Source organism: Haliotis cracherodii, unplaced genomic scaffold (genome assembly GCF_022045235.1).
Source record: "Haliotis cracherodii isolate W230 unplaced genomic scaffold, xgHalCrac1.p SCAF_2, whole genome shotgun sequence".
Taxonomy (NCBI): Eukaryota; Metazoa; Mollusca; class Gastropoda; order Lepetellida; family Haliotidae; genus Haliotis; species Haliotis cracherodii.
Window position 1 is genome coordinate 2,192,978 of NW_027266275.1, and position 27,518 is coordinate 2,220,495.

General features: G+C 41.9%; 1 protein-coding gene across 1 annotated transcript in view; it reads left to right on the forward strand.

Annotated features, from left to right (window-relative positions):
* Nucleotides 1–27,518, forward strand: part of LOC139469407 (uncharacterized) — a 176,156-nt gene that overhangs the window by 57,400 nt on the left and 91,238 nt on the right. The window contains exons 20-31 of the mRNA XM_071251571.1: nucleotides 3,458–3,670; nucleotides 5,659–5,856; nucleotides 6,180–6,371; nucleotides 10,293–10,538; nucleotides 10,805–11,032; nucleotides 13,772–13,972; nucleotides 14,184–14,413; nucleotides 17,032–17,260; nucleotides 19,973–20,128; nucleotides 20,367–20,525; nucleotides 22,768–22,935; nucleotides 24,298–24,387. Of these exons, the coding sequence (XP_071107672.1) occupies nucleotides 3,458–3,670; nucleotides 5,659–5,856; nucleotides 6,180–6,371; nucleotides 10,293–10,538; nucleotides 10,805–11,032; nucleotides 13,772–13,972; nucleotides 14,184–14,413; nucleotides 17,032–17,260; nucleotides 19,973–20,128; nucleotides 20,367–20,525; nucleotides 22,768–22,935; nucleotides 24,298–24,387 (2,310 nt within the window). The remainder of the gene's footprint in view (nucleotides 1–3,457; nucleotides 3,671–5,658; nucleotides 5,857–6,179; nucleotides 6,372–10,292; nucleotides 10,539–10,804; nucleotides 11,033–13,771; nucleotides 13,973–14,183; nucleotides 14,414–17,031; nucleotides 17,261–19,972; nucleotides 20,129–20,366; nucleotides 20,526–22,767; nucleotides 22,936–24,297; nucleotides 24,388–27,518) is intronic.

The following is a 27,518-nucleotide window of genomic DNA, read 5'->3' on the forward strand; positions in this document are numbered from 1 at the left end:
AGTCCCAGGTATGAAGGCCATGCGAGTTAATGCAAGCCAGGACACGCCTTCTCATGGAAAAGGTCAACCGTCGGATGACGTCATAAGGGATCCGCTGCCACTCTTCTCGCAGAGCCTGTTCCAGCTGTGGTATGGTGGTTGGTGGCTGTGCACGTCGTCGCAACTGTCTACCGAGATGGTCCCACAGGTGTTCAATGGGTGACAAGTCCGGAGAGCGTGACGGCCAAGGCAAAAGCTGAATGTTCTGACGGTCGGGCGTTATCTTGCTGAAAAAGAAACCCCTGCCTTTGCCTCTGCATGAAGGGGATCACCACCGGCTGTAACACTTGGTCCCTGTACCTCTGGGCTGTCAGGGTCTGGTGGAGAATGACCAAATCCGTCTTCTGTTCGCCGCAAATGCCTCCCCAAACCATAACGCTGCCTCCGCCAAAAGGATGAACTTGTTGGACACATGCTCCAGCCAGTCGCTCGCCTCTACGTCGGTAGACTCTCACTCTACCGTCAGCATGGTAGAGGTTTAATTGACTTTCATCGGTAAAGAGGACTCGTTACCAGTCACGACGTTGCCAGCGTCTGACTCTTCTTGCCCAGCGAAGACAGCTGATACGGTGTTGAGCGGTCAAGGACATCCCACGGAATGGTCGATAAGCCCGGATACCGGCAGCTCGTAGTCGTCTCATGACTGTGTTCCTGCTGATGTGGTGACCTAACGCTGTCGACGCTGTTGATGCCATGGTGAGGAACCTGTTGCGCAGGTGTAATGTGCGTATGTACCGGTCTTCTACAGGGGTCGTCACTCTCGGTCTCCCTCTTCTCGGGCGGTCGGATGTCTAGCCAGTCTGGTTGACACGACGAAGGAGTCTGATAATGGTTTGCCTGGTGCAGCCAAGGGTCCTTGCGATGTGACTGTTCGACGCAAAACAAAAAGGGACTCAATACACTTCCCTGACGGACTCCGAAGTTTCTGTTCTAGGGCGCACCATAATTGAGAACTATTAACCATATCGAATGCACCAGACAAGTCAAAAAAAGAGGAATAAACGCCCTCTTTCTTCCCAAAAAGGCGATGAATTACATTCTGCAATATAAATGCATTATGGCGAAAACCAGCCTGTGATTCTAAAAATAATTCATAAACACCACACCAAAGGTTTAGTCTTGTACTCAAGACCGATATATTAAGCCTGCTTAAATATACGTCTCCATGGTTATTTGTAAATCTCCTTTTTTATGTAATGGGACAATCAAACCAACAGACCAAGATGTAAGGAAACCGCCACTATCGAACAACCTGTTGAATGTAAATGTGAGAAAAGGCAACAGAACATTTTTGTGAATGTTTCAAGAACTCGGCAATTACGTTGAATGCTTCAAGAGCTTGGCAATAACATTATCATATCCTGTTGATTTTTTAACTTGAGCTAATTCAAACTATTTTTAATTTTATCTTGAGATAGAGGAATCCAAAATTTCTGCATTAAATGAGTCAATATTGTGAGTACAATATCTGAAAATATTAATATAATCAGATTCATAATTATATATACTATGGAAATAGGTCTACCATTCCTGAAATGTATTATTAGATTTGATAACAGGTGATGTACCCCTAAAACTACAGTATACCACACGACTTACTATTATATAGATTAGCCATTAATTTTTGCCAAATACTATATTTTCACATGCAAAAGAAACGCAAGTAGTTTTAAGCAAATAGGTAACACACACGAAACCATAAATTGATACGAGTTTTAGCATGTAGTGAAGCCTGCTGGTGTTATCAATATTTTTTGTTGCATTTTGGAAGCTATAAGTAAAAACGCACCAAAAAACGAATCGCCAAAACGCACCATTTCAGTGAATATCTTGGTGTCATGCACCCATTTCTCGCGAAATCGAAAATACACGAACTGTCACGGACTGTAGTGGGTATAAAACTGTGGCCGATTCTTGTACCTACCACTCCTTGGTCAACAATGCCACGCCTAACTCAAATTCAGAGAAACCAGGCTATCGGACGTTTGGAAGCTGGAGAGTCTGTCTAATATGTTGCCCGTCATTTCAACGTTAACATAACCACAATTTATGCGGTCGTCCTAGGCTCACCACACCTCGACAAGATCGGCAGATTACCCGTCAACACCAGCGACATCCGTTCCTGACTGCAAGTGAAAGTTCTCGACAGACCACAGAAACACATAATCGACACATTAGCCAGGACACTGTGATCCGACGTCTCCGTTCCAACAACCTCAGATGTCGCCGACCAGCACGTCGTCCTCCTCCAACCACGGCATCGACAAGCACGACTTCAGTGGGCACAGGGTCGTCACAAATGGCGTCATCGTGAGTGCAGGCGTGTGATGAAAGTCGCTTTCGTGCAGACGGAAGAGTCAGAATTTGGCGGCGTCGAGGTACTCGTTTCGCTTACAGAAACGTTGTGGAAAGGGATCTATGGGGTGGACATAGCGCCATGATATGGGCAGGGATTGGACTTAATGCGAGACTTGGACCTATGTGCTTGCTGAATGTTGGTCAAGTTCGGGGACACGTGATCAGACCCGACGTTGTTCCATTTTTTGCACAACATCAACAACACATTTCCAGCAGTTCAACGCTCGTCCCCATGTTGCCAGAGCTACCATGGCCTTTCTGCAACAACACAATATCCGTGTTCTACCGTGGCCAGCCCTCAGCCCTGATCTGAACCCCATCGAACACTTGGGGGAATTAGGTTCAAAGGCGTCTGCACAATGTGCGCCCGGCCCTACAACTGCAGATGAACTACGCGCAGCTGCTCTGGATGTGTGCAGGAGGATCCCTACGACCTTCACAAATCTGATCCTGATCAATGTACAGGAGATGTGTGGCAGTGATCAATGCTAATGGTGGTCACACCAGGTGTTGACTGACATTTTGGGTATTGACCCGAAACTGTGTAAGCCCTTAACATTTGAAAAAAAACAATTATGTCAACTGCCTTTTTAATCCATCAAAGTGTCTTCAGTCACATTTGTGTCAATCTTGCCCTATTTGTTTTTCTTGTCTTTACTGTTGAAAATAAATAACATGTATACTGCATACTCTACTTGCGTTTCTTTTGTGTGTGAGTATAGATACACTTGCGCCTTTTTCTCTTACAGTAGACAATACTGTTAAGAATATAACATATTTTCTAAACAGTTTAATAATGATAAGTCTATCACGATCTTAGCAAACGTAAATATTCACAATCCTTGATCAGTCCATGTTTGTGATCCATGACAATAGGCGACGATATAAAAAAGAGAATGGTACCATTAATATCAGTCATCATTGCCTCTTTTTCTGAAAAACTAATTATATTATCTGAAAATAATGTTTCCCTGAACAGTTCAGCCTTAATAGACGGTAGACAATATCCTTACATCAGCAATGTGATACTGTATATCTTTTTCTCCTCTCATCTTCACAGCTATCACATGCTCAGCTCAGACAAGACAGGCAACTGACGTCCAGAAGCAGAGGATTGTTCGCATTCATCCGGATACTGCAGTGGCGTTCAATGAGAAGGTGGTTGTAGAGTGTAGGAAGGAGGATGACTCCACCTTCAACAAGACCCTCTACTGTGCTTATGACAGCAAGACGAAGAATTATACCTTACAAGGCGACTCACCCATCTGCCCAGGTGAGATATAGTATGACGGTGAGATGAAAATATATACCTTACAAGGTGACTCACCTATCTGTTCAGGTGGGATGGAGTATAGTATATGTTTTTGCTGCGAAACGTCAGTGAAATGGGTGGTTGTCAGTAACCTTTGGCAATTGGACAAAGGATGAAAGGATCCCCCTTCCTATACCAACGGCAAGAGTGGAACAATGGAGACGACCCCGTCCTGGTAGGCCTGTGACACCAGATCCCGAGAATCCACAATGTCATGATGATCGACTGGCGAATGACCCGTCATATTGTTAGTCCAACAGGCATATCCCATGAGAAAGTATATTGTATAATCACATCAACTTTGGCACAGAAACAAGTATAAGCATGCTGGGTTCCAAAGCAACAGGCACAATTTGCCCCGTGATAATCTATCTATCTCTGTTTGTGAAGCTGATCCAGGTAGGTTCTTGCAACGATTTGTGACTGTGGATGAAATCTGGGTTCACCACCACCAACAAACAAAGCAGTGGAAACATTTGACATAACCACCACCAAAGAAGGCAAAGACTGTCCCATCAGCTGGCCTCCAGTGTCTTCATGGTGGACCACCTTGCAAAAGGCCAGACTATAAACGGAGCATACTATGCTGCACATTTGAGACAAGTGTGAAATTAAGACGTAGGAAACTGAGAAGAAATGTAATCTTCCATCAGGACCTGTGCACAATCTACGAGGGTGGCTTTGAACTGCTCAAGCACCACCTTATTCTCCTGATCCAGCGATGAGGTCATAGCAGCTGTTGAGAACGTGTATGGATAGCAAAGAGAAGGACTTCTACGAAACTGGGGATACAGTAGCTCTTATATCGTTGGCAAAAGTACATAAATATGGAAGGGGACTGTCTTTGCAGCAAATCATTTCAATGTTTTTAGGTCAAGTGTTTCAATATGAGGCTCAGGATTTATTACCCCCGAATGTTCTGTGATGCAACTATTAAAGATCTTTTTTGCAATCATCAACCGAGACATGTCGGTTTCAGCCTTTGGCGTCTACAGATTACAAGATTTAAGATACAACCGATCATGTTCTTTCTAGGAAGGTTCGTGAGAGCGTCATACTACAGTTGCTCTAAAAGTTGTTTGGGACAGTCGGGTAGCCTAGTGGTTAAAGCGTTCGCTCTTCACGCGGGGGACCTGGGTTCGATTCCCGGCATGGGTACAATGTGTGAAGTCCATTTCTGATATTCCCCGCTGGAATATTGATAAAAGCGGCGTAAAACTCTACGCACGCACTCACTCACTCTAGCCTATCCAGGTAGTAATGTAATTCACTGATGGTACTTCTGCTTGTACCCTGGCCAAGTGGATAGTGCCCCATGCTTTTGATTACTAAATTATTTACAAACTGGGAGGGGGAAGTGGGGGTTAGCCTAGTGGTAAAAGCGTTCTGTCGTCCCGCCGAAGATTCCCGACATGGGTACAATGTGTGAAGCCCATTTCTGGTGCTACCCGCCATGATATTGCTGTAATATTGCTAAAAGCAGCGTAAAACCAAACTCATTCACCAACTCACCAAATGTTGTTTACAACACGTAAGTTCTAACATCAAGTAAAGCTCTCTGCTATCTTCACTGCATTTGATAGTGATTCATAAATACATGCTTATGATATAGTGGGAATCCTAAAATGAACGTTTAACACGGATATGTAATGATTTTGGAAAGGATTTGGTATTTTTGTATACAGGATTACTTGGAAGATGAAAATGGAAAATAAATTAAGAACCTGTTCACGCGAATAAGTGTGAAGTGATGGGGGTGACACCAAGTGTTCGGAAATTACAGTGAAGTAATGACAATGACATCAAGTGTTCGGAAATCACTCAATATCTTGCCCTCTTAGTGGTGAGAGGAGTTCAAGTCAACATTTGGCTTCGATCATGTCAAGGGGATAGTTCTCTCGAAAGTAAACGTGAAAAAATACATGAATGCATGTTTAATCATGTTTCAGTTGTGGACTGTGGACCTGTGGAAGACATCGCTGGATTTCAGAAGCCGGACCTAGCTACGATAGGATCAACGTTCGGGAAATCCTTTGAGTTCAGCTGCAGTACAGGGGCGACAGCATCAGGAATATCGACTGACAATAACAGCACTGTTAGGTGTCTGCAGAATGGTCGGTGGGGGTTTGGTAATCTCACCTGCAAAGGTAAGTTCTCCCTACTGATGTCTAAATGAATATAGTAATACAAAATCATACCTATGGAATTCAGACAAATTTGTTTTTCTGGTGTTGGTGTTATGAGTTCTTTATGAAAATTGCAAATATCTTGGGATAAAAATAAACCTGTACAAGTTTAAAAATCTGTTTTTTAGTGAGCTGTCGTGGTCTATTATAATTCTAACTGCCTGATTCGTATATGTTTTCGTGATTGTTCATTAGTGGAATATACAGGGGCTAAAAGTGTCCCCTGAGATCCAATAGTTCTTAGCTAGGCACAATGCATCTGATTGTCTTATTTGATTTATCAGCTGCGAAGTGCCCGGATCCAGGCACACCCGGGGGATCGGAGCAGATATTTGACAGCTACGAGCAGGGAAAGATCGTGGCTTACAGGTGCACAAGATCTGGATTCACACCTGTTCCTGCTGACAACCGTACCTGTGTCTACTCAAACGCCACCAGGTCGGCATCCTGGAATGGAAGTGTTCCTGTATGTAGAGGTAATCACTGAGTAGAAGTGTTCCTGTATGTGAAGGTGATCACTGGATGGAGATGTTCCTGTATGTGAAGGTAATCACTGGGTGAAAGTGTTCCTGTATGTGAAGGTAATCACTGGATGAAGGTGTTCCTGTATGTGAAGGTAATCACTGGGTGGAAGTGTTCCTGTATGTGAAGGTAATCACTGGGTGGAAGTGGTCCTGTATATGAAGGTAACCACTGGGTGGAAGTGAGAAATCAGAACAATTACAATTAGAAGCTGCACGCATTGTAACTGGTCTACCTAAATATGCCCCCAGGCATTCATTATATTACGAAACCAGTTGGGAACCTTTAGTTGAGCGTAGAAAGAAATGTAAACTTTGTATTTTCTTCAGAATTAATCTTAACATGGCCCTTCCTGTCTAACAGATATTCTACCCAAAACAGTTGTTGCCAAAAAAACTCAGTCTCAGAAACCTTGAAAACATCAGTGTTCATCTCACAAGACTAAGAGTGAGTGAGTTGGGTTTAACGCCGCTTTTAACATTATTCCAGTTATATCACGGCGTGTCAGCTTAATGTGGGAGGAAAGCCCGAAGTGATGCAGGTCCCAGACGTTTACCACTTCGGTGAAACCCACGAGCACGGGTATGGTGCTGACAAACCTAGAAACTTAATCGGGGCGAACCGGGATTCGAACCCACAATCATAGGTTTCTGGCGTGCCCAAGGGACGCAACTCTGCATAGCGAATCGCGGCGCCTTAGACGACTGGGCCACCCGTGCCCCCACAAGACTAAGACATTCGTGTAAATCCTGTTACCCATCGTCTAGCCGATTGTGGAACTCGATTCCGTTATCAGATCGAAATTCTACGTTTTCTTGTTAATTATTTACAAAAGCACCACCCCACGTCACCTGCGTACTTCGCATATGGAAAAAAAGAAAATATAACATCTTACACACAAAACTGAGATAAATGTGCAGTCAACTGAATTATGATTTATATAGAATTGGTATAAAAGATCACCCGAACTGTTCATGTTCAAATACATGTGAAAATGCATATCATTATCTCATGGAATGTACATTGTTTAGTCATCAGCGCGAAATTATGTTTAACAGCCTTAAAAATATTGTTCATAACATGCCTGTTGATGAACACCTACTGTTATACGGCAATGCAGACCACGCTGTTACAGAAAATGAAGCTTTATCTAAGGCAGTACAACATTATACAACTAAAAGATTTGTGTAAAGAAATGTTCATTCAGCAATGCATGCAGTGTTATCACCACGACATGACAGGAACTGTCACTGTGTTAAACACATACCAGCTGCACTACGCCAAAGTATATTGACAGTGTTATCTCATAGACTGGAATTGTTACTGAGTTAAATGTGTAACAGCTGCATTACGCTAGAGTATATTGACAGTTGTATTACATAGACATGGACTGTTACTGTGTTATACACATACCAGCTGCAGTACGCTAAAGTATATTGACAGTGTTATCTCATAGACTGGAATTGTTACTGAGTTAAACGTGTAACAGCTGCATTACGCTAGAGTATATTGACAGTTGTATTACATAGACATGGACTGTTACTGTGTTATACACATACCAGCTGCAGTACGCTAAAGTATATTGACAGTTGTATTACATAGACATGGACTGTTACTGTGTTATCTATATACCACCAGCTGTACGCTAAAGTATATTTACTGCGTTATCTCATTAGACAGGAAGTGCTACTGTGTTAAACGTATACCAGCTACAGCACGCTAAAGTATATTGACAGTGTTATCTCATAGACAGGAACTGTTTTTGTGTAATACATATGCCAGCTGCAGTAGGCTAGAGTATATCGTCAGTGTTAATTGCATTAACATTAACACCAGTAGCTTGTCGAAATCCTACGTATTGATCGTGCGTAGTGATACATGTTTTCCATAGCCGTGTTATGTTTCTGTGAACCAAAATAAACAACCATATATAGTATATTTCTTCACTTGGAAAAAGGCTCCTCGGATTATTTTAAACAAAATACTTGAACAGACTTTTGCAGAATAATTGAAACTTTAATAACGGTAACAACAACGATTCTGTGTAATCTGATGATATCTCTGGTGTAACATCACTTAAATATAGTTTCAAATCAAACTTGAAGAATGTCTCGCGGAGGAGAAGTCAGAGTAAATGCATTAGTCGGAGTCCTTATTACTTTTGATGACATTCCGGCGTCTTTTGACTGGGGCCGGGCTTGGAGATTATCGTGATTAATCGTTATGTTTCCACCAGTAATGTTGCCAGCAAACAGTGTTGACACCACCAGAAACATTTATTATTTGAGACCCCTGACTGTGTTGTCTACTGTCGATTTGGACAATAAGGGGGGGCCGCTCTGCATGAAGGGAGTTTCATCAAAAAGCTGGGGTGTCACAGTGTGGATTGGGGTGTTTCGTGAAATGATGTTGGATATTTGCTGGTGCTGGTCAGGATAAACATGGTTGTAATTGTACACAGAACAGATGTTTTTGAGGCCGGGTATCTGTATTATTTCATTCAACTTTTGCACAAGGTGTTTGCGCGGAGAGTGATTTGTGAGACTTTTCGATGTTTGGAGATATTCCCAAAACGATAGCGAATAAACCACTGATCGCCAGGCATACCTAAAGTGTGTGTGCCGATGCAAAAGGGGTGGTCATTTCCACAGAAGTCGAGTGGACGCATGGAGGCATACAACTTATACACCTACACAGGGCACCGAGAGGGATCAGCAACATTAGACCACATTTTGGGCCTTACGTCGCGACAAACACGAGGATTCTCACCGGACCTATTCTTTTCTTGTCTCATGGACAGTTGAAGATATTCTTGGTCGTCTCCATCAACATGCAATGTGATGTCCCCCCCCCCCAAGACATGTTGTAGTCATCACTGAAACCTCTTAATCCGAAATGGATTGTGTTGTAGAGGCATAGACAGTTTATTATACTCAATGGATTACTGATTCCAATGGTTCCGGACTGCCACTGGGACTCGATTTCTTCATCTCCAATCGGGTCGGCTCTCCTTGGTAAGTTGCTACGCCCTTCTTTCTTTAGTTCAATTTTTCTCCCCTTTAATACTTCCCGTGATCGTGAAAATTCTAAAGATGACGTGAGTGAATAGCCATACCCCCTTCGTTTTCGTGATCGTTCGAAGCTGCTCTGAAATTCTGTGAGACTATTTGGTTCATAGATTTCCCCATTTGTTGTTCGAACACTGATGAAAAACTTGAAAAGAGGTGTGTCTAGTTCGTTGGGGGGGGGGGGGTTCCATGCATTTGTCGAATTTTGTTTTGGACTTTTAGAAGGTTGTCGAACAGTTTCAAATCGTCCGAAGTTTTCTGGGATGTGTTTTTGTTTTGATTGTCTAGGATCACACCATCGATCATGCCGTCCTCAACAGCCACAACTCTACCTTGGGCATCTTTCGGCTTTGTGTTCATCGTCTGCTTCGCCGTGCTCGACGATGCCTTTTTGATGATGAAACGTTGGCCACAGGGACGTTTTATTAATCTGCCTTCATCACAGTCAAATTCAAATTCGGTACCATCAACCTGTAACCTGTAATATCCATTTGTCAACACGGATATCACTGTAACACTTCCCCTTTGATCTATTAAAACATTGTCTCCAACATCAAAGGTATCCATGTTGTTTGTAGACACCTACTCATGTGCAGCGGCGAAAAACGTCCCACTTCCGGTTATCTAATTTGCATATCTAATTTGCATACTTATGCCATTGGGTAATGACATACATGTTTTTATGTCATAAGCTTATGTCATGGATACATGCTTCAGTTAAATGATAAATTGAATTACTATACATTGTTATACAGATACACACTGCAATTCCTAGTGTACATTGAATTGCTGTATATTGTTACACAGATACAAGTCCCCCGGTGTTTACCAACTGTGACGGTGACAGGAACATTACAATAGACAAGATGCAGGCACCAAGCATCACCATCCCCTCTGTTCAAGACAACTCAGGCTTTCTGAGAGCGAAAGGTTTCACCAGCCCCACCAGGTTCAATCCTGAAGACCCAGTGTGGAAGAACACGGATGTCACATATCAAGCCACCGATGGTGCAGGCAGGAGTTCCCAGTGCAAGTTCCAGATCAGTGTCAGAGGTAGTATATTGCCATGGAAAATGTGCCCTGCAATCCTGATTAAGAGAGCTTTCTAAAGCATCAGTAATGCACAGCTGCTGTGAACGTGAACCAGTAGTACGCATGTGCGGTACATGCTTATGCTGGTATTAAAGTAACAGTAACGAGTGTTTTTTTCGTGCAGTATTATATGTATCAATATTGTAAATGTTAGTTAGCTTACATCAGTATTGAATGTTACGCTAATTTTCGCTCAGTAATGAACTGTATTGTTCACATTTTTTCAGAAAGAGGTTCCATCACTCTGGACTGTCCTAATGTAACATACAATGTGACATCAACATCTACAACTCACATGATCACCGACAACATCAACCACTCTGGCGGAACACTGACCTCCAACCCTACAATCACCGCCAGTTTGTCCAATGTGGGGACATTCCATGACTACAGAGTGACGCTACGAACCGAGCAGGGATTTGAAAATATATGTGCCTTCCAAGTTCTAATCAAAGGTAAACTGTCTCCTTAAATGTTGAAAAAGAATTACGTTTAATTTTGCCGTAAATCTCCATTTAGCAAGCATGCTATTAAAAATAAACGCTTTCTCAGAGATGACGTACGTATGTCGCGGATACCGAGTGTGCTGACATGCGTAGTAGACCTCAGCAGGAGACAAATTATATTGTTGTATCAAGCAATAATGTGTGTCCCTGTGCCAGTCCTCCTGTCACGGATATGAGCTTCTAGTCTATAATATCTACGTATCTTAATGAAAAAGGGTTGCATCTTAACGCGATGAACATGTAGTATTTTGATGATTTTAACGCTTCATGTAATCACGTTTTTGAGACATCAATCTTTAGAGACAACAATCAAGCCATCTAGTTGTGAGCGGGACAATAAAGTGTTTGATATCAATGTGTTTCCAATAGGAACTAATACATCACTTTCTTTCTTTCGTTTGTTTGTTTCTAGTTTAAATTGATATTCTAGCTATCTTACGATACATGTAGGTTACTGGGCCTCATACGACAAGTGTAGGTTACTGGGCCTCATACGACAAGTGTAGATTACTTGGCCTCATACGACACGTGTAGGTTACTGGGCCTCATACGACACGTGTAGGTTACTGGGCCTCATACGACAGGTGTAGATTACTGGGCCTCATTTGACACGTGTAAGTTACTGTGCCTCATACGACACGTGTAGATTACTGGGCCTCATTTGACACGTGTAAGTTACTGTGCCTCATACGACACGTGTAGGTAACTGGGCCTCATACGACACGTGTAGGTTACTGTGCCTCATACGACACGTGTAAGTTACTGTGCCTCATACGACAAGTGTAGGTTACTGGGCCTCATACGACACGTGTAGATTACTGGGCCTCATACGACACGTGTAGGTTACGGTGCCTCATACGACAAGTGTAAGTTACTGTGCCTCATACGACACGTGTAGATTACTGTGCCTCATACGACACATGTAGGTTACTGGGCCTCATACAACAAGTGTAAGTTACTGTGCCTCATACGACACGTGTAAGTTACTGAGCCTCATACGACACGTGTAGATTACTGTGCCTCATACGACACGTGTAAGTGACTGTGCCTCATACGACAGGTGTAGATTACTGGGCCTCATACGACACGTGTAAGTTACTGTGCCTCATACGACACGTGTAAGTTACTGTGCCTCATACGACGAGTGTAGGTTACTGGGCTTCATACGACAGGTGTAGATTACTGGGCCTCATACGACACGTGTAAATTACTGTGCCTCATACGACAGGTGTAGATTACTGGGCCTCATTTGACACGTGTAAGTTACTGTGCCTCATACGACAGGTGTAGGTTACTGTGCCTCATACGACACATGTAGGTTACTGTGCCTCATACAACACGTGTAAGTTACTGTGCCTCATACGACAAGTGTAGGTTACTGGGCCTCATACGACACGTGTAGGTTACTGTGCCTCATATGACACGTGTAAGTTACTGGGCCTCATACGACACGTGTAAGTTACTGGGCTTCATACGACACGTGTAGGTTACTGGGCTTTATACGACAAGTGTAGGTTACTGTGCCTCATATGACACGTGTTGGTTACTGTGCCTCATATGACACGTGTAAGCTACTCTGCCTCATACGACACGTGTAGGTTACTGGGCTTCATACGACAGGTGTAGGTTACTGGGCCTCATACGACAAGTGTAGGTTACTGGGCTTCATACGACACAGCTGTATGGAATGTTGTAACATTGATCAAACTACATTTGAGCAAGAGTCACATGACGCACATTGAAATCTTCGCAGAAAGAGCATGCTCGATTGTGCCCCACAAGTTGTCAAATGTAGACACCAAGAGCTGGAGCTGATGGAATATTGCTCGACATGAGTTGCCTTTTAGAAAGTTGAAGTCATCCCTCTTGTCATACGGCTGGTCTTGTGGAGAGCGTTTTGTCACTCTGAATCGTTATGCATAGAACTAAATATGAACCAGGTGAAGCGGTCTCACCGGTATCCTTTATTTCTAGTTCAGGTTGGTTAATCAGTGGAAGGAAATTGGCTAATTGATGGTTATTGAGTAATATCAGATCGTCGACGTACCTGAAGCTGAAACGTCTTGGCCAGATTACTTTGTGTTAACTTGGTCACCGAGCAGAAATTCCTATTCATATGCAAAGCGGGGAGCACAATTGGTGCCCATGATGATGTCTACTCCTTGCCTAAATGTCTTACCCAAACATTTTACGTAGATGTTATCAACGAGGAAATCCTGCATGCATCAGTACCATCAACGTTTGACTGAAGACATGTTTCTTCCTCTTTTGTACTGAATTAACACGCTCAGTAAAAATCATACAAAGAGAGATGTACAACCAAATCCCTGTTTCAAAGATCAATCATAATCCTTAATACAATCATGGAGGGGCTTTCTTTATATTCACCAAAATAGAATTTATACCACATATGGAATCGCAAAAACTCATAGGATTTGGTTGGTTGTTTTAATCTTCAAATCATTCAGGGAGACCCCATTTTGTTCAGGCAGAATTCTAATCCTCTACCTCTGCAACATCCTATTGCTGAAGCAATTATGAAAAGTGGGCTACTGACAATTGTACAGTGTTCATAAGTAGTGATTTACATATGTCCCATGTATGTAGTGGTCTATTTGTTAAAAGGGGTTTATGAATTGACAAAAATAACATTGATTACTTATGATGTGATGACGTTTCCTCTTGCAGCTGGAAAATGTTTCCATGGCCTGACCAACACTCCACAGAACACCGTCATTACTCGCTCCAACAACAGCGACAGCAGCATCCTCTCCTCCGTCGTCACCTGCAACAGTGGATATGCGTTTGCTGACGGCTCCACAAGTCGGACATACAACTGTTCGGGGGGAAATGTCTGGTCACCATCCTTCCCCCTAGAGGACTGTTTACGTAGGTGGAGCTGCTGTCAACGATCTGGCGGCTTTCATGATGTCAGCTTCTGTTAGATATCTATATGTTAGGTAGTTATGTGAATCAAGAGCATGAGGTTTACTTAAGGGAATGTTACTTTCTTATGTTCTGGTGCGTATCTGTAAATGGATTGTCGTTGGATATACTTTGTATCTCAGTGCTTTGTAGATAATACATACTTCCTCTACAGCGTCCACAACTACTGAGTACACATACAAGGTCAGCCTTGATCTGAAGTCCAAGGACCAAGTGCGATCCAACAGCGCATGCCGTAACAACCTAACACAGTTTTACAATGATACGATATCCCCTGCGACATCCGTCATCAACCGACTGTGTCCGATTGACATACTACAAGGAACCTACTACAACTTCACAGTCAGCGATGCCATGTTTGTCGGAGGTGTTGCTCTCTTTGAAGTATGTTGATATATCGATCTGTAAATATTAGTCATAAATAATATTGAACTTATGTGTCAGCAAGACATAACAGAACAATACAAATAATAGTAAGGTAACACTCATTTCAGGCATTATTGGAGACTTCCATTGCTTAATCACAAATGTTGAATAAAGACATTCATCTCATTGGCGCCATGATGAATCGTATCAGTCATATATTGAAAACCTTGTACAATAATGAATAAGTATGTTTTACTCTAAGATCACATTGTAGATCATTCAAACGTTCTATGCATATTGGTTCAGTACACTGATGCTATAACGGTGTACAATGTGAAGTACATGTTCAGTACACTGATGCTATCACGGTGTATAATGTGAAGTACATGTTCAGTACACTGATGCTATCACAGTGTACAATGTGAAGTACATGTTCAGTACACTGATGCTATCACAGTGTACAATGTGAAGTACATGTTCAGTACACTGATGCTATCACGGTGTACAATGTGGAGTACATGTTCAGTACACTGATGCTATCACAGTGTACAATGTGGAATGTTCAGTACACTGATGCTATCACAGTGTACAATGTGAAGTACATGTTCAGTACACTGATGCTATCACAGTGTACAATGTGGAGTACATGTTCAGTACACTGATGCTATCACAGTGTACAATGTGGAGTACATGTTCAGGACACTGATGCTATCACGGTGTACAATGTGGAGTACATGTTCAGTACACTGATGCTATCACAGTGTACAATGTGGAATGTTCTGTACACTGATGCTATCACGGTGTACAATGTGGAGTACATGTTCAGTACACTGATGTTATCACGGTGTACAATGTGGAGTACATGTTCAGTACACTGATGCTATCTTGGTGTACAATGTGAAGTACATGTTCAATACACTGATGCTATCACAGTGTACAATGTGGAATGTTCAGTACACTGATGATATCACAGTGTACAATGTGAAGTACATGTTCAGTACTCTGATGCTATTACAGTGTACAATGTGGAGTACATGTTCAGTACACTGATGCTATCACAGTGTACAATGTGGAGTACATGTTCAGTACACTGATGCTATCACGGTGTACAATGTGGAGTACATGTTCAGTACACTGATGCTATCACAGTGTACAATGTGAAGTACATGTTCAGTACTCTGATGCTATCACAGTGTACAATGTGGAGTACATGTTCAGTACTCTGATGCTATCACAGTGTACAATGTGAAGTACATGTTCAGTACACTGATGCTATCACAGTGTACAATGTGAAGTACATGTTCAGTACACTGATGCTATCACGGTGTACAATGTGGAGTACATGTTCAGTACACTGATGCTATCACGGTGTACAATGTGAAGTACATGTTCAGTACACTGATGCTATCACAGTGTACAATGTGATGTACATGTTCAATACACTGATGCTATCACGGTGTACAATGTGGAATGTTCAGTACACTGATGCTATTACGGTGTACAATGTGAAGTACATGTTCAGTACACTGATGCTATCACAGTGTACAATGTGGAATGTTCAGTACACTGATGCTATCACAGTGTACAATGTGAAGTACATGTTCAGTACCCTGATGCTATCACGGTGTACAATGTGGAGTACATGTTCAGTACACTGATGCTATCACGGTGTACAATGTGGAGTACATGTTCAGTACACTGATGCTATCACGGTGTACAATGTGAAGTACATGTTCAGTACACTGATGCTATCACAGTGTACAATGTGAAGTACATGTTCAGTACGCTGATGCTATCAAAGTGTACAATGTGAAGTACATGTTCAGTACACTGATGCTATTACAGTGTACAATGTGGAGTACATGTTCAGTACACTGATGCTATCACAGTGTACAATGTGGAATGTTCAGTACACTGATGCTATCACAGTGTACAATGTGAAGTACATGTTCAGTACACTGATGCTATCACAGTGTACAATGTGGAGTACATGTTCAGTACACTGATGCTATCACAGTGTACAATGTGGAGTACATGTTCAATACACTGATGCTATCACAGTGTACAATGTGGAATGTTCAGTACACTGATGCTATCACAGTGTACAATGTGGAGTACATGTTCAGTACTCTGATGCTATCACAGTGTACAATGTGGAGTACATGTTCAATACACTGATGCTATCACAGTGTACAATATGAAGTACATGTTCAGTACACTGATGCTATCACGGTGTACAATGTGAAGTACATGTTCAGTACTCTGATGCTATCACGGTGTACAATGTGGAGTACATGTTCAGTACACTGATGCTATCACGGTGTACAATGTGGAGTACATGTTCAGTACACTGATGCTATCACAGTGTACAATGTGAAGTTATCGTTGTACATTGTACACCGTGATAGCATCAGTGTCCTGAACATGTACTCCACATTGTACACCGTGATAGCATCAGTGTACTGAACATGTACTTCACAGTGTACAATGTGAAGTACATGTTCAGTACACTGATGCTATCACGGTGTACAATGTGATGTACATGTTCAGTACACTGATGCTATCTTGGTGTACAATGTGTGAATTTAAGTACGTGTCCAGTACACTGATGCTACCAAACCATGCCTCCCTTTCAGCACAAGGTGGAACTGACACTCAAACTGGAGAATAACGATGGCCTGACCACAGCTCTGGCACTTTGCGCCGGCACCATCAACCTGCAGAAGAAGGTGTTGTTTGGACTGGTAGCCGGAGGATGTAACTTCACTGTGCAGGACAGTTCCACGGGCGTTAATCTCACTCGGTCCGGACAATCCTGCAGTGTGGGATACCAGCTGAGGGACGTCGGGGGAAACAAGAAGTGTTGTAAGTGTGCTTGTTTACTGGACTTTTAGGTGGCACGTGTATGTACTGTCTGCTTGTTGTCGGTTTGTTGTCTGTTGTCTTCTGCTGTCCTTACAAAGAAAATGTAAAGATCTTTTCAGTTCGCAAAGTATGTCATAGTCTGTTACAAACTACAAGAACAGACCACAATATTTTACAATGACATATTTTAACCATGAAAACTATGACTATTACATTATGAAGACCTTAAGACTTTGAAAAATGTATTCCTTCATATTTATGAGCGAAGGTAAGTGTTGTTGACAAAAGCGATAGTGTCATAAATTGCGTTAAGGTTCACTCAGTCTTTTAGAGTGCACGTTCTCTTTGCGTGTCAATGAGGGATAAAACATCACCACCATGTATAGATCTACAAGGTATTCAAACGTTCTGGTACAGTACATGTCAACTACGATGACTGATTGATCTGACAGTGCATTATATTGCTCTTTTGATGATGCTATGATAAAATATTTAAGGAAATTGCAAAGAAAATGTTCTGTCTCAGACAATAGAATCCATTAGTGTTCACCTGTGTGAAACCGATTTTTCGATTGAGGACTATGATTAAGATGTAGGACTGCGAAATATGTTCTTTGAGGGAGATTCGCATCTTGTATTTTTATTCTTGATTAGACCTTGTGCTTTGACTATGTCTCGGTTTATTCTCGATATTCCAGGTTAACCTGCTCGTTCCAACCCATGATGAAACCTGAACTTGTTCAAGAGGTTTGAATCTGACTGTCCCGTAGCTATATTGAAAAACCTGTTCGGCCGTTTTGTTAAACATGTCATGGAAGTTGATTAGTGTTTAATTGTTTTGATTGCTTAGTTACTGGTCGTTCTAAAAATATGTTCTTCTTCAATGCGTAAAAGAATGGCATTTGTATTTAAACCATAGCCACTCAAATTCATTATTGACTTGAACGATGAAAGTTCACATACTTTTTTTCACCCAACTATGAGTCCTCAATGGCCCCTGCTGAAGCCATATTGAAAACATAATTTGGTCATTCTCAGCCATTTTTGAGATGTTAAGAACGTTTGCATGAGTATAGTGTGTGTAGGCTTCAGCACATCTGTTCAATTTTTTTATATAATTATTATATTTACCTTGATTTGACCTTTTCAGTTTGTCTATAACCCTCTCAAAATGCACTTTGTGCAAAACGTGTTTTATATTTGTTATTTGCATCCCTTTATTTTAATTATTTGTATATGCCACATATGGAATTCGTATTTCATTACTCACTCTCCCTCACATAATCATTCCCAGAACCGTGAGGATCCATTGTAGAAAAGGAAGGTTTATTTTACAGTCAGGAACCTCATATGTCTGTGTATTGTATATCATTATATATTCTATAAGCTAATCAAAAAGAGTTGATAATCATTTAGCTTTACTAACACTTTGAGATCTGCATAGACCCGTGAAGATCCGGGGTAGAATAGGTCTTCAGCAACCCATGCTTGCCGCAAATGGCGACTATGCTTGTCGTAAGATGCGACTAACGGGATCGGGTGGTCAGGCTCGCTGACTTGGTTTATGCATGTCATAGTACCCCAATTACGAAGATCGATGCTCATAATGTCAATCACTGGATTGTCTGGCCCAGACTCGATTATTTACAGACCATCATATAGCTGGATGTTGCTGAGTGCGGCGTAAAACAGCAAACAATTAATCATATAATCAGTCCCATGTACAGAGGGAGGGGAGGGGGGGGGGGGGGATAAAACTACATTTACATCCCAAAAGGATGACGTCATTGAGCAAATCTATACTTCAGTTTGCAGTGTGTCAGCTTGTGTTAATTGTAATGAGGTTTGTATTGTGTCACATGTTTGCATGCTGCAGTGCTGTACACTTATCTATGTTCATAGTCAGACAGATCTGTCTGCACGCAACACCAGATGTGGTTTCATGTTTGAATATTGTTTGACTGGGCATGTACAATGTATCTACATTTATTACCCAAATAGATACAGGTGGTTAGATACTAAACCCGTATGGCACAAGTGTGTCGTATAAGGCTGACCTCCTTTTATTCGTTTTGATTGGATAACCATGACCTCTGTCACACCAGAACAACTTTGTTCATTCATAAAATATCACGAATTGTTATTCACCTTTACAACTACAAGGCGGAACTGAAGGAATCTCATGAACGCGAGAGACTATTACACACACTTTATCACACCAAACAAAATCGTCAAAAGCATCAAATTGCATTATATATTAGTTATGCACAGAGCTAATACAGACTTTATATAATCGGGCTATATCCATATGACATGTACAACTACCGATAGCATGACTGCACAACCAGATCACTCAAAGTGAACTGTTCCGATGCCAATCATTCGAAAATTCGAAAAGGTTTGTCTGATTTCTGTTTCTGTGGTCCCAAACATCCCAAATGTGAATATAACATTCCCTATAGATGTCTAGCGTAAAACGCTGTGAATAGATAAGGGTTGTCTTTTCTTTCTCCTATGGTGACTTTGTTTGACGCTGTCATGTGTGCACGCACAACACCAGGAACAGGTTGTTAATGTGTATGCATAGAAATATCAACGATGACCATTTTGAGGCGTATATCAATAGTCATGCGCAACCAGATTTGCAACCGGTTTCAGTTTGGTCTGTTAACGTAAGAAAGTTGTATATGTATATATATGTGTGTGTTTCAGTACCATGCCCCTACGGATACTCGTCCTCTCCGAGTGGAGGTTGTGTTGAATGCCCTGACGGTCAGTATCAGGACCAGTCCGGACAACCCTCTTGTAAGAACTGTGGAGACAACATGTACTCATTGACCCCGCGGTCCAGCAGAGCAAGATGTGTCAGTAAGTGCTTTGATTATGGAATGTCTTTAATATATCACACAACATTGAAAACGCTTGCCGTGATACTTCCTTAGATATTAACATGTATATAATTACACACAGCGAGGACTTTTTGTTTCAGGCAAGTGCCAGTGAGTGTATTTTGAATACGCCAACACTAGTAGTTATGGTGCATGCTTGATTTGATTGTGGCGGTTATATGATTGTGTGTTCAAGTGATGTAACTGTATTGTTTCAGGTATGTGTCGACCTGGGTTTCGGTCTTCAACAGGACAACAGCCATGCGACAAGTGCCCTGTCAACCATTACTGGGTGAACTCTTCCCGCTGTGAGCCTTGCCCAGATGATCGCTCAACTCTTTATGTGGAGGGATCCACGAACATCTCCGCATGTAGAGGTGAATACATGTTCTACATGGTCTGTGTTAATTTGCGTGGATTCCCTGAACTGTACATGTAGATGGCTATGGCAGCCAAGGGTCCTCTCCATTCATCATTACTATTATTGATTTGAAAAGAGTTTTCATTAGCCAACACGACTGATCCATTGGGCTACTATGGCTGTCATAAATAGTTCCCGAATATGACCAAATTTACATCTGGCTCTGATGTCTGGAACGTTATATGGCTGAAAATATAGGAACATTTTGACTCACTCATTCACCCACTTTAGTAAGGAACGAAGATTGGTGGTGTTTATAGAGGTAGAGGGTCCGCTAAAATTGTTAATCTCTAATACTGACCAAAAGGACGTGAAGCTGAAAGAGAGAGAGGACACTAGGGAGTCACATGTGGAATACTGACCAATAGGACATGGTTGCTGAAAGAGAGAGATAACACGGGGTGGGGTGGGCAATTAGGGCATGATGCATGATGCTGAACAGACTGATACTATTATGGAGTCAGACACTGAGTACTGAGTATATTAGTCAGTCGAGACCATGTCACAGAATGACTGTGGTCTGAAGGTCAGTGAGGTTTGAAGAGATATTGATGCTCAGATCTTATGCTCGGATGATTACTCCCTAGTGTCCTCTCTCTCTTTCAGCACCATGTCCTGTTGGTCAGTATTCCAAGTGAGACTCCCTAGTGTCCTCTCTCTCTTTCAGCACCATGTCCTGTTGGTAAGTAATCCAAGTGAGACTCCCTAGTGTCCTCTCTCTCTTTCAGCAACATGTCCTGTTGGTCAGTATTCCAAGTGAGACTCCCTAGTGTCCTCTCTCTGTTTCAGCACCATGTCCTGTTGGTCAGTATTCCAAGTGAGACTCCCTAGTGTTCTCTCTCTGTTTCAGCACCATGTCCTGTTGGTCAGTATTCAATATGAGACTCCCTAGTGTTCTCTCTCTCTTTCAGCACCATGTCCTGTTGGTCAGTATTCCATGTGAGACTCCACAGTGTTCTCTCTCTGTTTCAGCACAATGTCCTATTGGTCAGTATTCCATGTGAGACTCCCTAGTGTTCTCTCTCTCTTTCAGCACCATGTCCTGTTGGTCAGTATTCCATGTGAGACTCCACAGTGTTCTCTCTCTGTTTCAGCACAATGTCCTATTGGTCAGTATTCCATGTGAGACTCCCTAGTGTTCTCTCTCTGTTTCAGCACCATGTCCTGTTGGTCAGTATTCCATGTGAGACTCCACAGTGTTCTCTCTCTGTTTCAGCACAATGTCCTATTGGTCAGTATTCCATGTGAGACTCCCTAGTGTTCTCTCTCTCTTTCAGCACCATGTCCTGTTGGTCAATATTCCATATGAGACTCCCTCGTGTCCTTTCTCTCTTTCAGCACCACGTCCTTTTGGTCAGTATTCCAAGTGAGACTCCCTAGTGTCCTCTCTCTCTTTTAGCACCACGTCCTTTTGGTGAGTATTCCATGTGAGACTCCATAGTGTTCTCTCTCTGTTTCAGCACCATGTCCTATTGGTCAGTATTCCATGTGAGACTCCATAGTGTCCTCTCTCTGTTTCAGCACCATGTCCTATTGGTCAGTATTCCATGTGAGACTCCATAGTGTCCTCTCTCTCTCTTTCAGCACCATGTCCTATTGGTCAGTATTCCATGTGAGACTCAATAGTGTCCTCTCTCTGTTTCAGCACCATGTCCTATTGGTCAGTATTCCATGTGAGACTCCCTATTATCCTCTCTCTCATTCAGCACCATGTCCCATTGGTCAGTATTCCATGTGAGACTCCCTAGTGTTATTTCTCTGTTTCAGCATCATGTCCTATTGGTCAATATTCCATGTGAGACTCCATAGTGTACTCCCTCTGTTTCAGCACCATGTCCTATTGGTCAGTATTATATGTGAGACTCAATAGTGTTCTCTCTCTGTTTCAGCACCATGTCCTATTGGTCAGTATTCAATGTGAGACTCAATAGTGTCCTCTCTCTGTTTCAGCACCATGTCCTATTGGTCAGTATTCCATGAGAGACTCCCCAGTGTTCTCTCTCTCTTTCAGCACCATGTCCTATTGGTCAGTATTCCTTGTGAGACTCCATAGTGTTCTCTCTCTGTTTCAGCACCATGTCCTATTGGTCAGTATTCCATGTGAGACTCAATAGTGTCCTCTCTCTGTTTCAGCACCATGTCCTAATGGTTAGTATTCCAAGTGAGACTCAATAGTGTTATCTTTATCTTTCTTTCAGCACCATGTCCTATTGGTCAGTATTCAGTGACCGGTTACGTCCCGTGTACACCGTGTCCTCTCCATTTCTACCAAGACTCCACGACACAGGATCACTGCAAGGAGTGCAACACAGACCAGATCACAGAACAAACAGGCTCAACGAATTCAAGCGACTGTAAACCAGGAAGTAAGACAATTCCCGAACTGATCATAATGGCAGTTCGACTTATGTTTGTTTCTATTTTGAATAATGATGGACTATATAACCCATTGTTAATAAGATCGACGACCACAATATACTAATCCACTAGTATTGGTTAATGGACGGATCCCTTGTTTTAGTGCAAAGACAAAATGTGACTCAGACGTTTAAAACACCTGCACTAACCTGTCTTCTATTCATGAACAATGGCGCTTTTTTAATTAACCACGGATGTAACTCGAAAAGACCAAACCACATTGTCTACAGGAACCAAAGGACGTCTTCTCACCAAGGAGAACCCTAAACTAAAGAAACGACTGCATTGCAAGAGCCAAACCAAACTTGGTCCGCCTGTGCTAAAGTGGGTCCAATATCCTATATGAAAGATTATGTGTTTCATGAATTTTCTTGGGATAAGGAAAACACAACCGGTGAGACTATTGCCCTTAAGTATATATATTATCATGTCAGTATTTTCAGTGAAAATGAGCATGGTCAAAATAGTTCCCTACTTTTGTCTGTCAATAAATAAAATCTACTTAAATATGGTAAAGACGATTTTAACTTTTCAAAATGAATCATTTTAGCAATTATATCTTTATTGATTTGAACCCAGGTGCTTAAGATTGCTCTTATAAAGCTCAAGATGTACTGACAGAAGCTCTGCCCGTCACCCATTCACCAGTGGATCGTCTCCACCCCTGCTCTAACGTTCACAAATAGAGGACAGGTTAGCCCGCGGCTGTTTCAAACGTCTAAGTCATTCCTATCGACTGAAAGAGCAACGCCTTCACGTATACCAGAATACGTTTTATCTTGTTATATGCTGATGATTTGTTTTACGTATTGTTTCATTGCACGAACACAAAGAAGGATACACTGCCAACATGTTCTGTTAATTTCTATGTACACTTTGTCCTTCCTTTTGCTTATCCATCCATTACCATCACTTGATACCTTTTGTATGTCGGTAAGTATCTGTTAATATTGAAGAATATATCTCTATACAAACATACATATAGTTCTAGTTATACAAATACTTATAGTTCTACATGACTATACAGAATATATTTTAATTATATACAGTAAACTACGGTTATAACGAACTCAAAGGGACCACTAATTTTAGTTCGTTATAACCGTAGTTCGTTATAAGCCTTTATACAGCATATGTACAACAAATGACCGGGACTAAAATGTAAATTCGTTATATCGGTCAGCTCGTCATAAGCGTGTTCGTTTTAACCGTAGTTTACTGTATAGTTTTATCTATGAACTCCCCAACCCACATGTGATTATATCTGATCATTCATTCACTGTTACTGTTATCCATGTCTGCACGTACAGACACAACGATATGTAATGATACCTGCTCGGGCAATGGCTCTTCGGTGTGTTCCTTCATCTACCATCGACTGGTGTGCACCTGTAAAGAAGGTAAGTTACACCCGTGTGTCCTATTATCTGCCATAGAATCGTGTGTAGCTATAAACGAGGTGATGCTCCTGTGTGTCCATTTATCTGCCATAGAATCGTTTATAGCTATAAACGAGGTGAGGCACCTGTGTGTCACATATCTGCCATAGAATTGTGTGTAGCTATAAACGAGGTGATGCACCAGTGTGTCCTATTTTCTGCCATAGAATCGTGTGTAGCTATAAACGAGGTGATGCACCAGTGTGTCCATTTATCTGCCATAGAATCGTGTGTAGCTATAAATGAGGTGAGGCACCAGTGTGTCCTATTATCTGCCATAGAATCGTGTGTAGCTATAAACGAGGTGACGCACCTGTGTGTCCATTTTTCTGCCATAGAATTGTGTGTAGCTATAAACGAGGTGAGGCACCTGTGTGTCACATATCTGCCATAGAATTGTGTGTAGCTATAAACGAGGTGATGCACCAGTGTGTCCTATTATCTGCCATAGAATCGTGTGTAGCTATAAACGAAGTGATGCACCTGTGTGTCCTATTATCTGCCATAGAATTGTGTGTAGCAATAAACGAGGTGATACTCCTGTGTGTTCTATTATCTGCCATAGAAATTTCTGTAGCCATAAACGAGGTGATTTTCCTGTGTCCTATTATCTGCAATAGAGTCGTGTGTAGCTATAAACGAGGTGATGCTCCTGTGTGTTCTATTATCTGCCACAGAATTATGTATAGCTCTAAACGAGGTTATGCTCCTGTGTGTTCAATTATCTGCCATAGAATTGTGTGTAGCTATAAACGAGGTGATTTTCCTGTGTGTCCTATTATCTGCCACAGAATCATGTGTAGCTATAAACAAGGTGATGCTCCAGTGTATCCTATTATCTGCCACAGAATCATGTGTAGCTATAAACAAGGTGATGCTCCTGTGTGTTCTCTTATCTGCCACAGAACCATGTGTAGCTATAAAAGAGGTGACGCACCCGTGTGTCCATTTATCTGCCATAGAATTGTGTGTAGCTATAAACGAGGTGATGCACCAGTGTGTCCTATTATCTGCCATAGAATCGTGTGTAGCTATAAACGAAGTGATGCTCCTGTGTGTCCTATTATCTGCCATAGAATTGTGTGTAGCTATAAACGAGGTGATACTCCTGTGTGTTCTATTATCTGCCATAGAATTGTGTGTAGCAATAAACGAGGTGATACTCCTGTGTGTTCTATTATCTGCCAAAGAAATTTCTGTAGCTCTAAACGAGGTTATGCTCCTGTGTGTTCCATTATCTGCCATAGAATTGTGTGTAGCTATAAACGAGGTGATGCTCCTGTGTGTCCTATTTTCTGCCACAGAATCATGTGTAGCTATAAACAAGGGGATGCTCCTGTGTGTTCTATTATCTGCAGTAGAATCGTGTATAGCTATCAACGAGATGGTGCTCCTGTGTGTTCCATTATCTGCTAAAGAATTGTGTTTAGCTATAAACGAGGTGATCCTTCCGTGTGTTCTATTATCTAGCCATAGAATCGTGTGTAACAATAAACGAGGTGATGCTCCAGTGTATCCTATTATCTGCTACAGAATCGTGTGTAGCTATAAACAAGGTGATGCTCCTGTGTGTTCTCTTATCTGCCACAGAACCATGTGTAGCTATAAAAGAGGTGACGCACCCGTGTGTCCATTTATCTGCCACAGAATTGTCTGTAGCTAAAAACGAGGAAGGTGATCCACCTGTGTCCTATTATCTGCGACAGAATTGTGTGTAGCTATAAACGAGGTGATGCACCTGTGTGTCACATATCTGCCATAGAATTGTGTGGAGCAACAAACGAGATGATGCTCCTGTGTGTCCTATTATCTGCCACAGAATTGTGTGTAGCTATAATAGAGGTGATGCTCCTGTGTGTTCTATTACCTGCCATAGAATCGTGTGTAGCTATTAACGATTTGGTGCACATGTGTGTTCTATTATCTGCCATAGAATCGTGTGTACCTATTAACGAGGTGATGCACTCGTGTGTTCTATTATTTGCCATAACAATTTGTATAGCTATAAACGAGGTGATGCTCCAGTGTATCCTATTATCTGCCTCAGAATCACGTGAAGCTATAAACAAGGTGATGCTCATGTGTGTTCTATTATCTGCCACAGAATCATGTGTAGCTATAAACGAGGTGATGCTCCTGTGTGTCATATTATCTGCTACAGAATTGCGTGTAGCTGTAAACGAGGTAATGCACCATTGTTTCCTATTATCTGCCACAGACGTGTGTAGCTATAAACGAGGGAGGTGATGCACCAGTGTGTTCTATTTTCTGCCATAGAATCGTGTGTAGCTATAAACGAGGTGACGCACCAGTGTGTCCATTTATCTGCCATAGAATTGTGTGTAGCTATAAACGAGGTGAGGCACCAGTGTGCCCTATTATCTGCCATAGAATCGCGTGTAGCTATAAACGAAGTGATGCACCTGTGTGTCCTATTATCTGCCATAGAATTGTGTGTAGCTATAATCGACGTGATGCTCCTGTGTGTTCTATTATCTGCCATAGAATTGTGTGTAGCTGTAAACTAGGTCGTATGCATGTGTGTCCTACTATGTGCCACACAATTGTGTGTAGCTATAAACCAGGTCGTATGCATGTTTCTTCTATTATATCTGCAATAGAATCGAGTGCAGCTATAAACCAGGTCGTATATGCATGTGTGTTCTATTATATCTGTCATAGAATCGAGTGCAGTTATAAACCAGGGTATATGCATGTGTGTCCTATTATCGGCCATATCATTGTGTGCAGCTATAAACCAGGTCGTATGTATGTGTGTTCTATTATATCTGTCATAGAATCGGGTGCAGCTGTAAACCAGGTCGTATGCATGTGTGTCCTATTATATTTGCCGTAGAATCGTGTGTAGCTATAAACCAGGCCGTATGCATATCTGTTCTATTATATCTGCCATAGAATCGTTTGTAGCTATTAACCGGGTCGTATGCATGTGTGTTCTATTATATCTGTCATAGAATCGAGTGCAGCTATAAACCAGGTCGTATATCCATGTGTGTTCTATTACATCTGTGATAGAATCGAGAGCAGCTATAAACCAGGTCGTATGCATGTGTGTCCTATTATCTGCGATA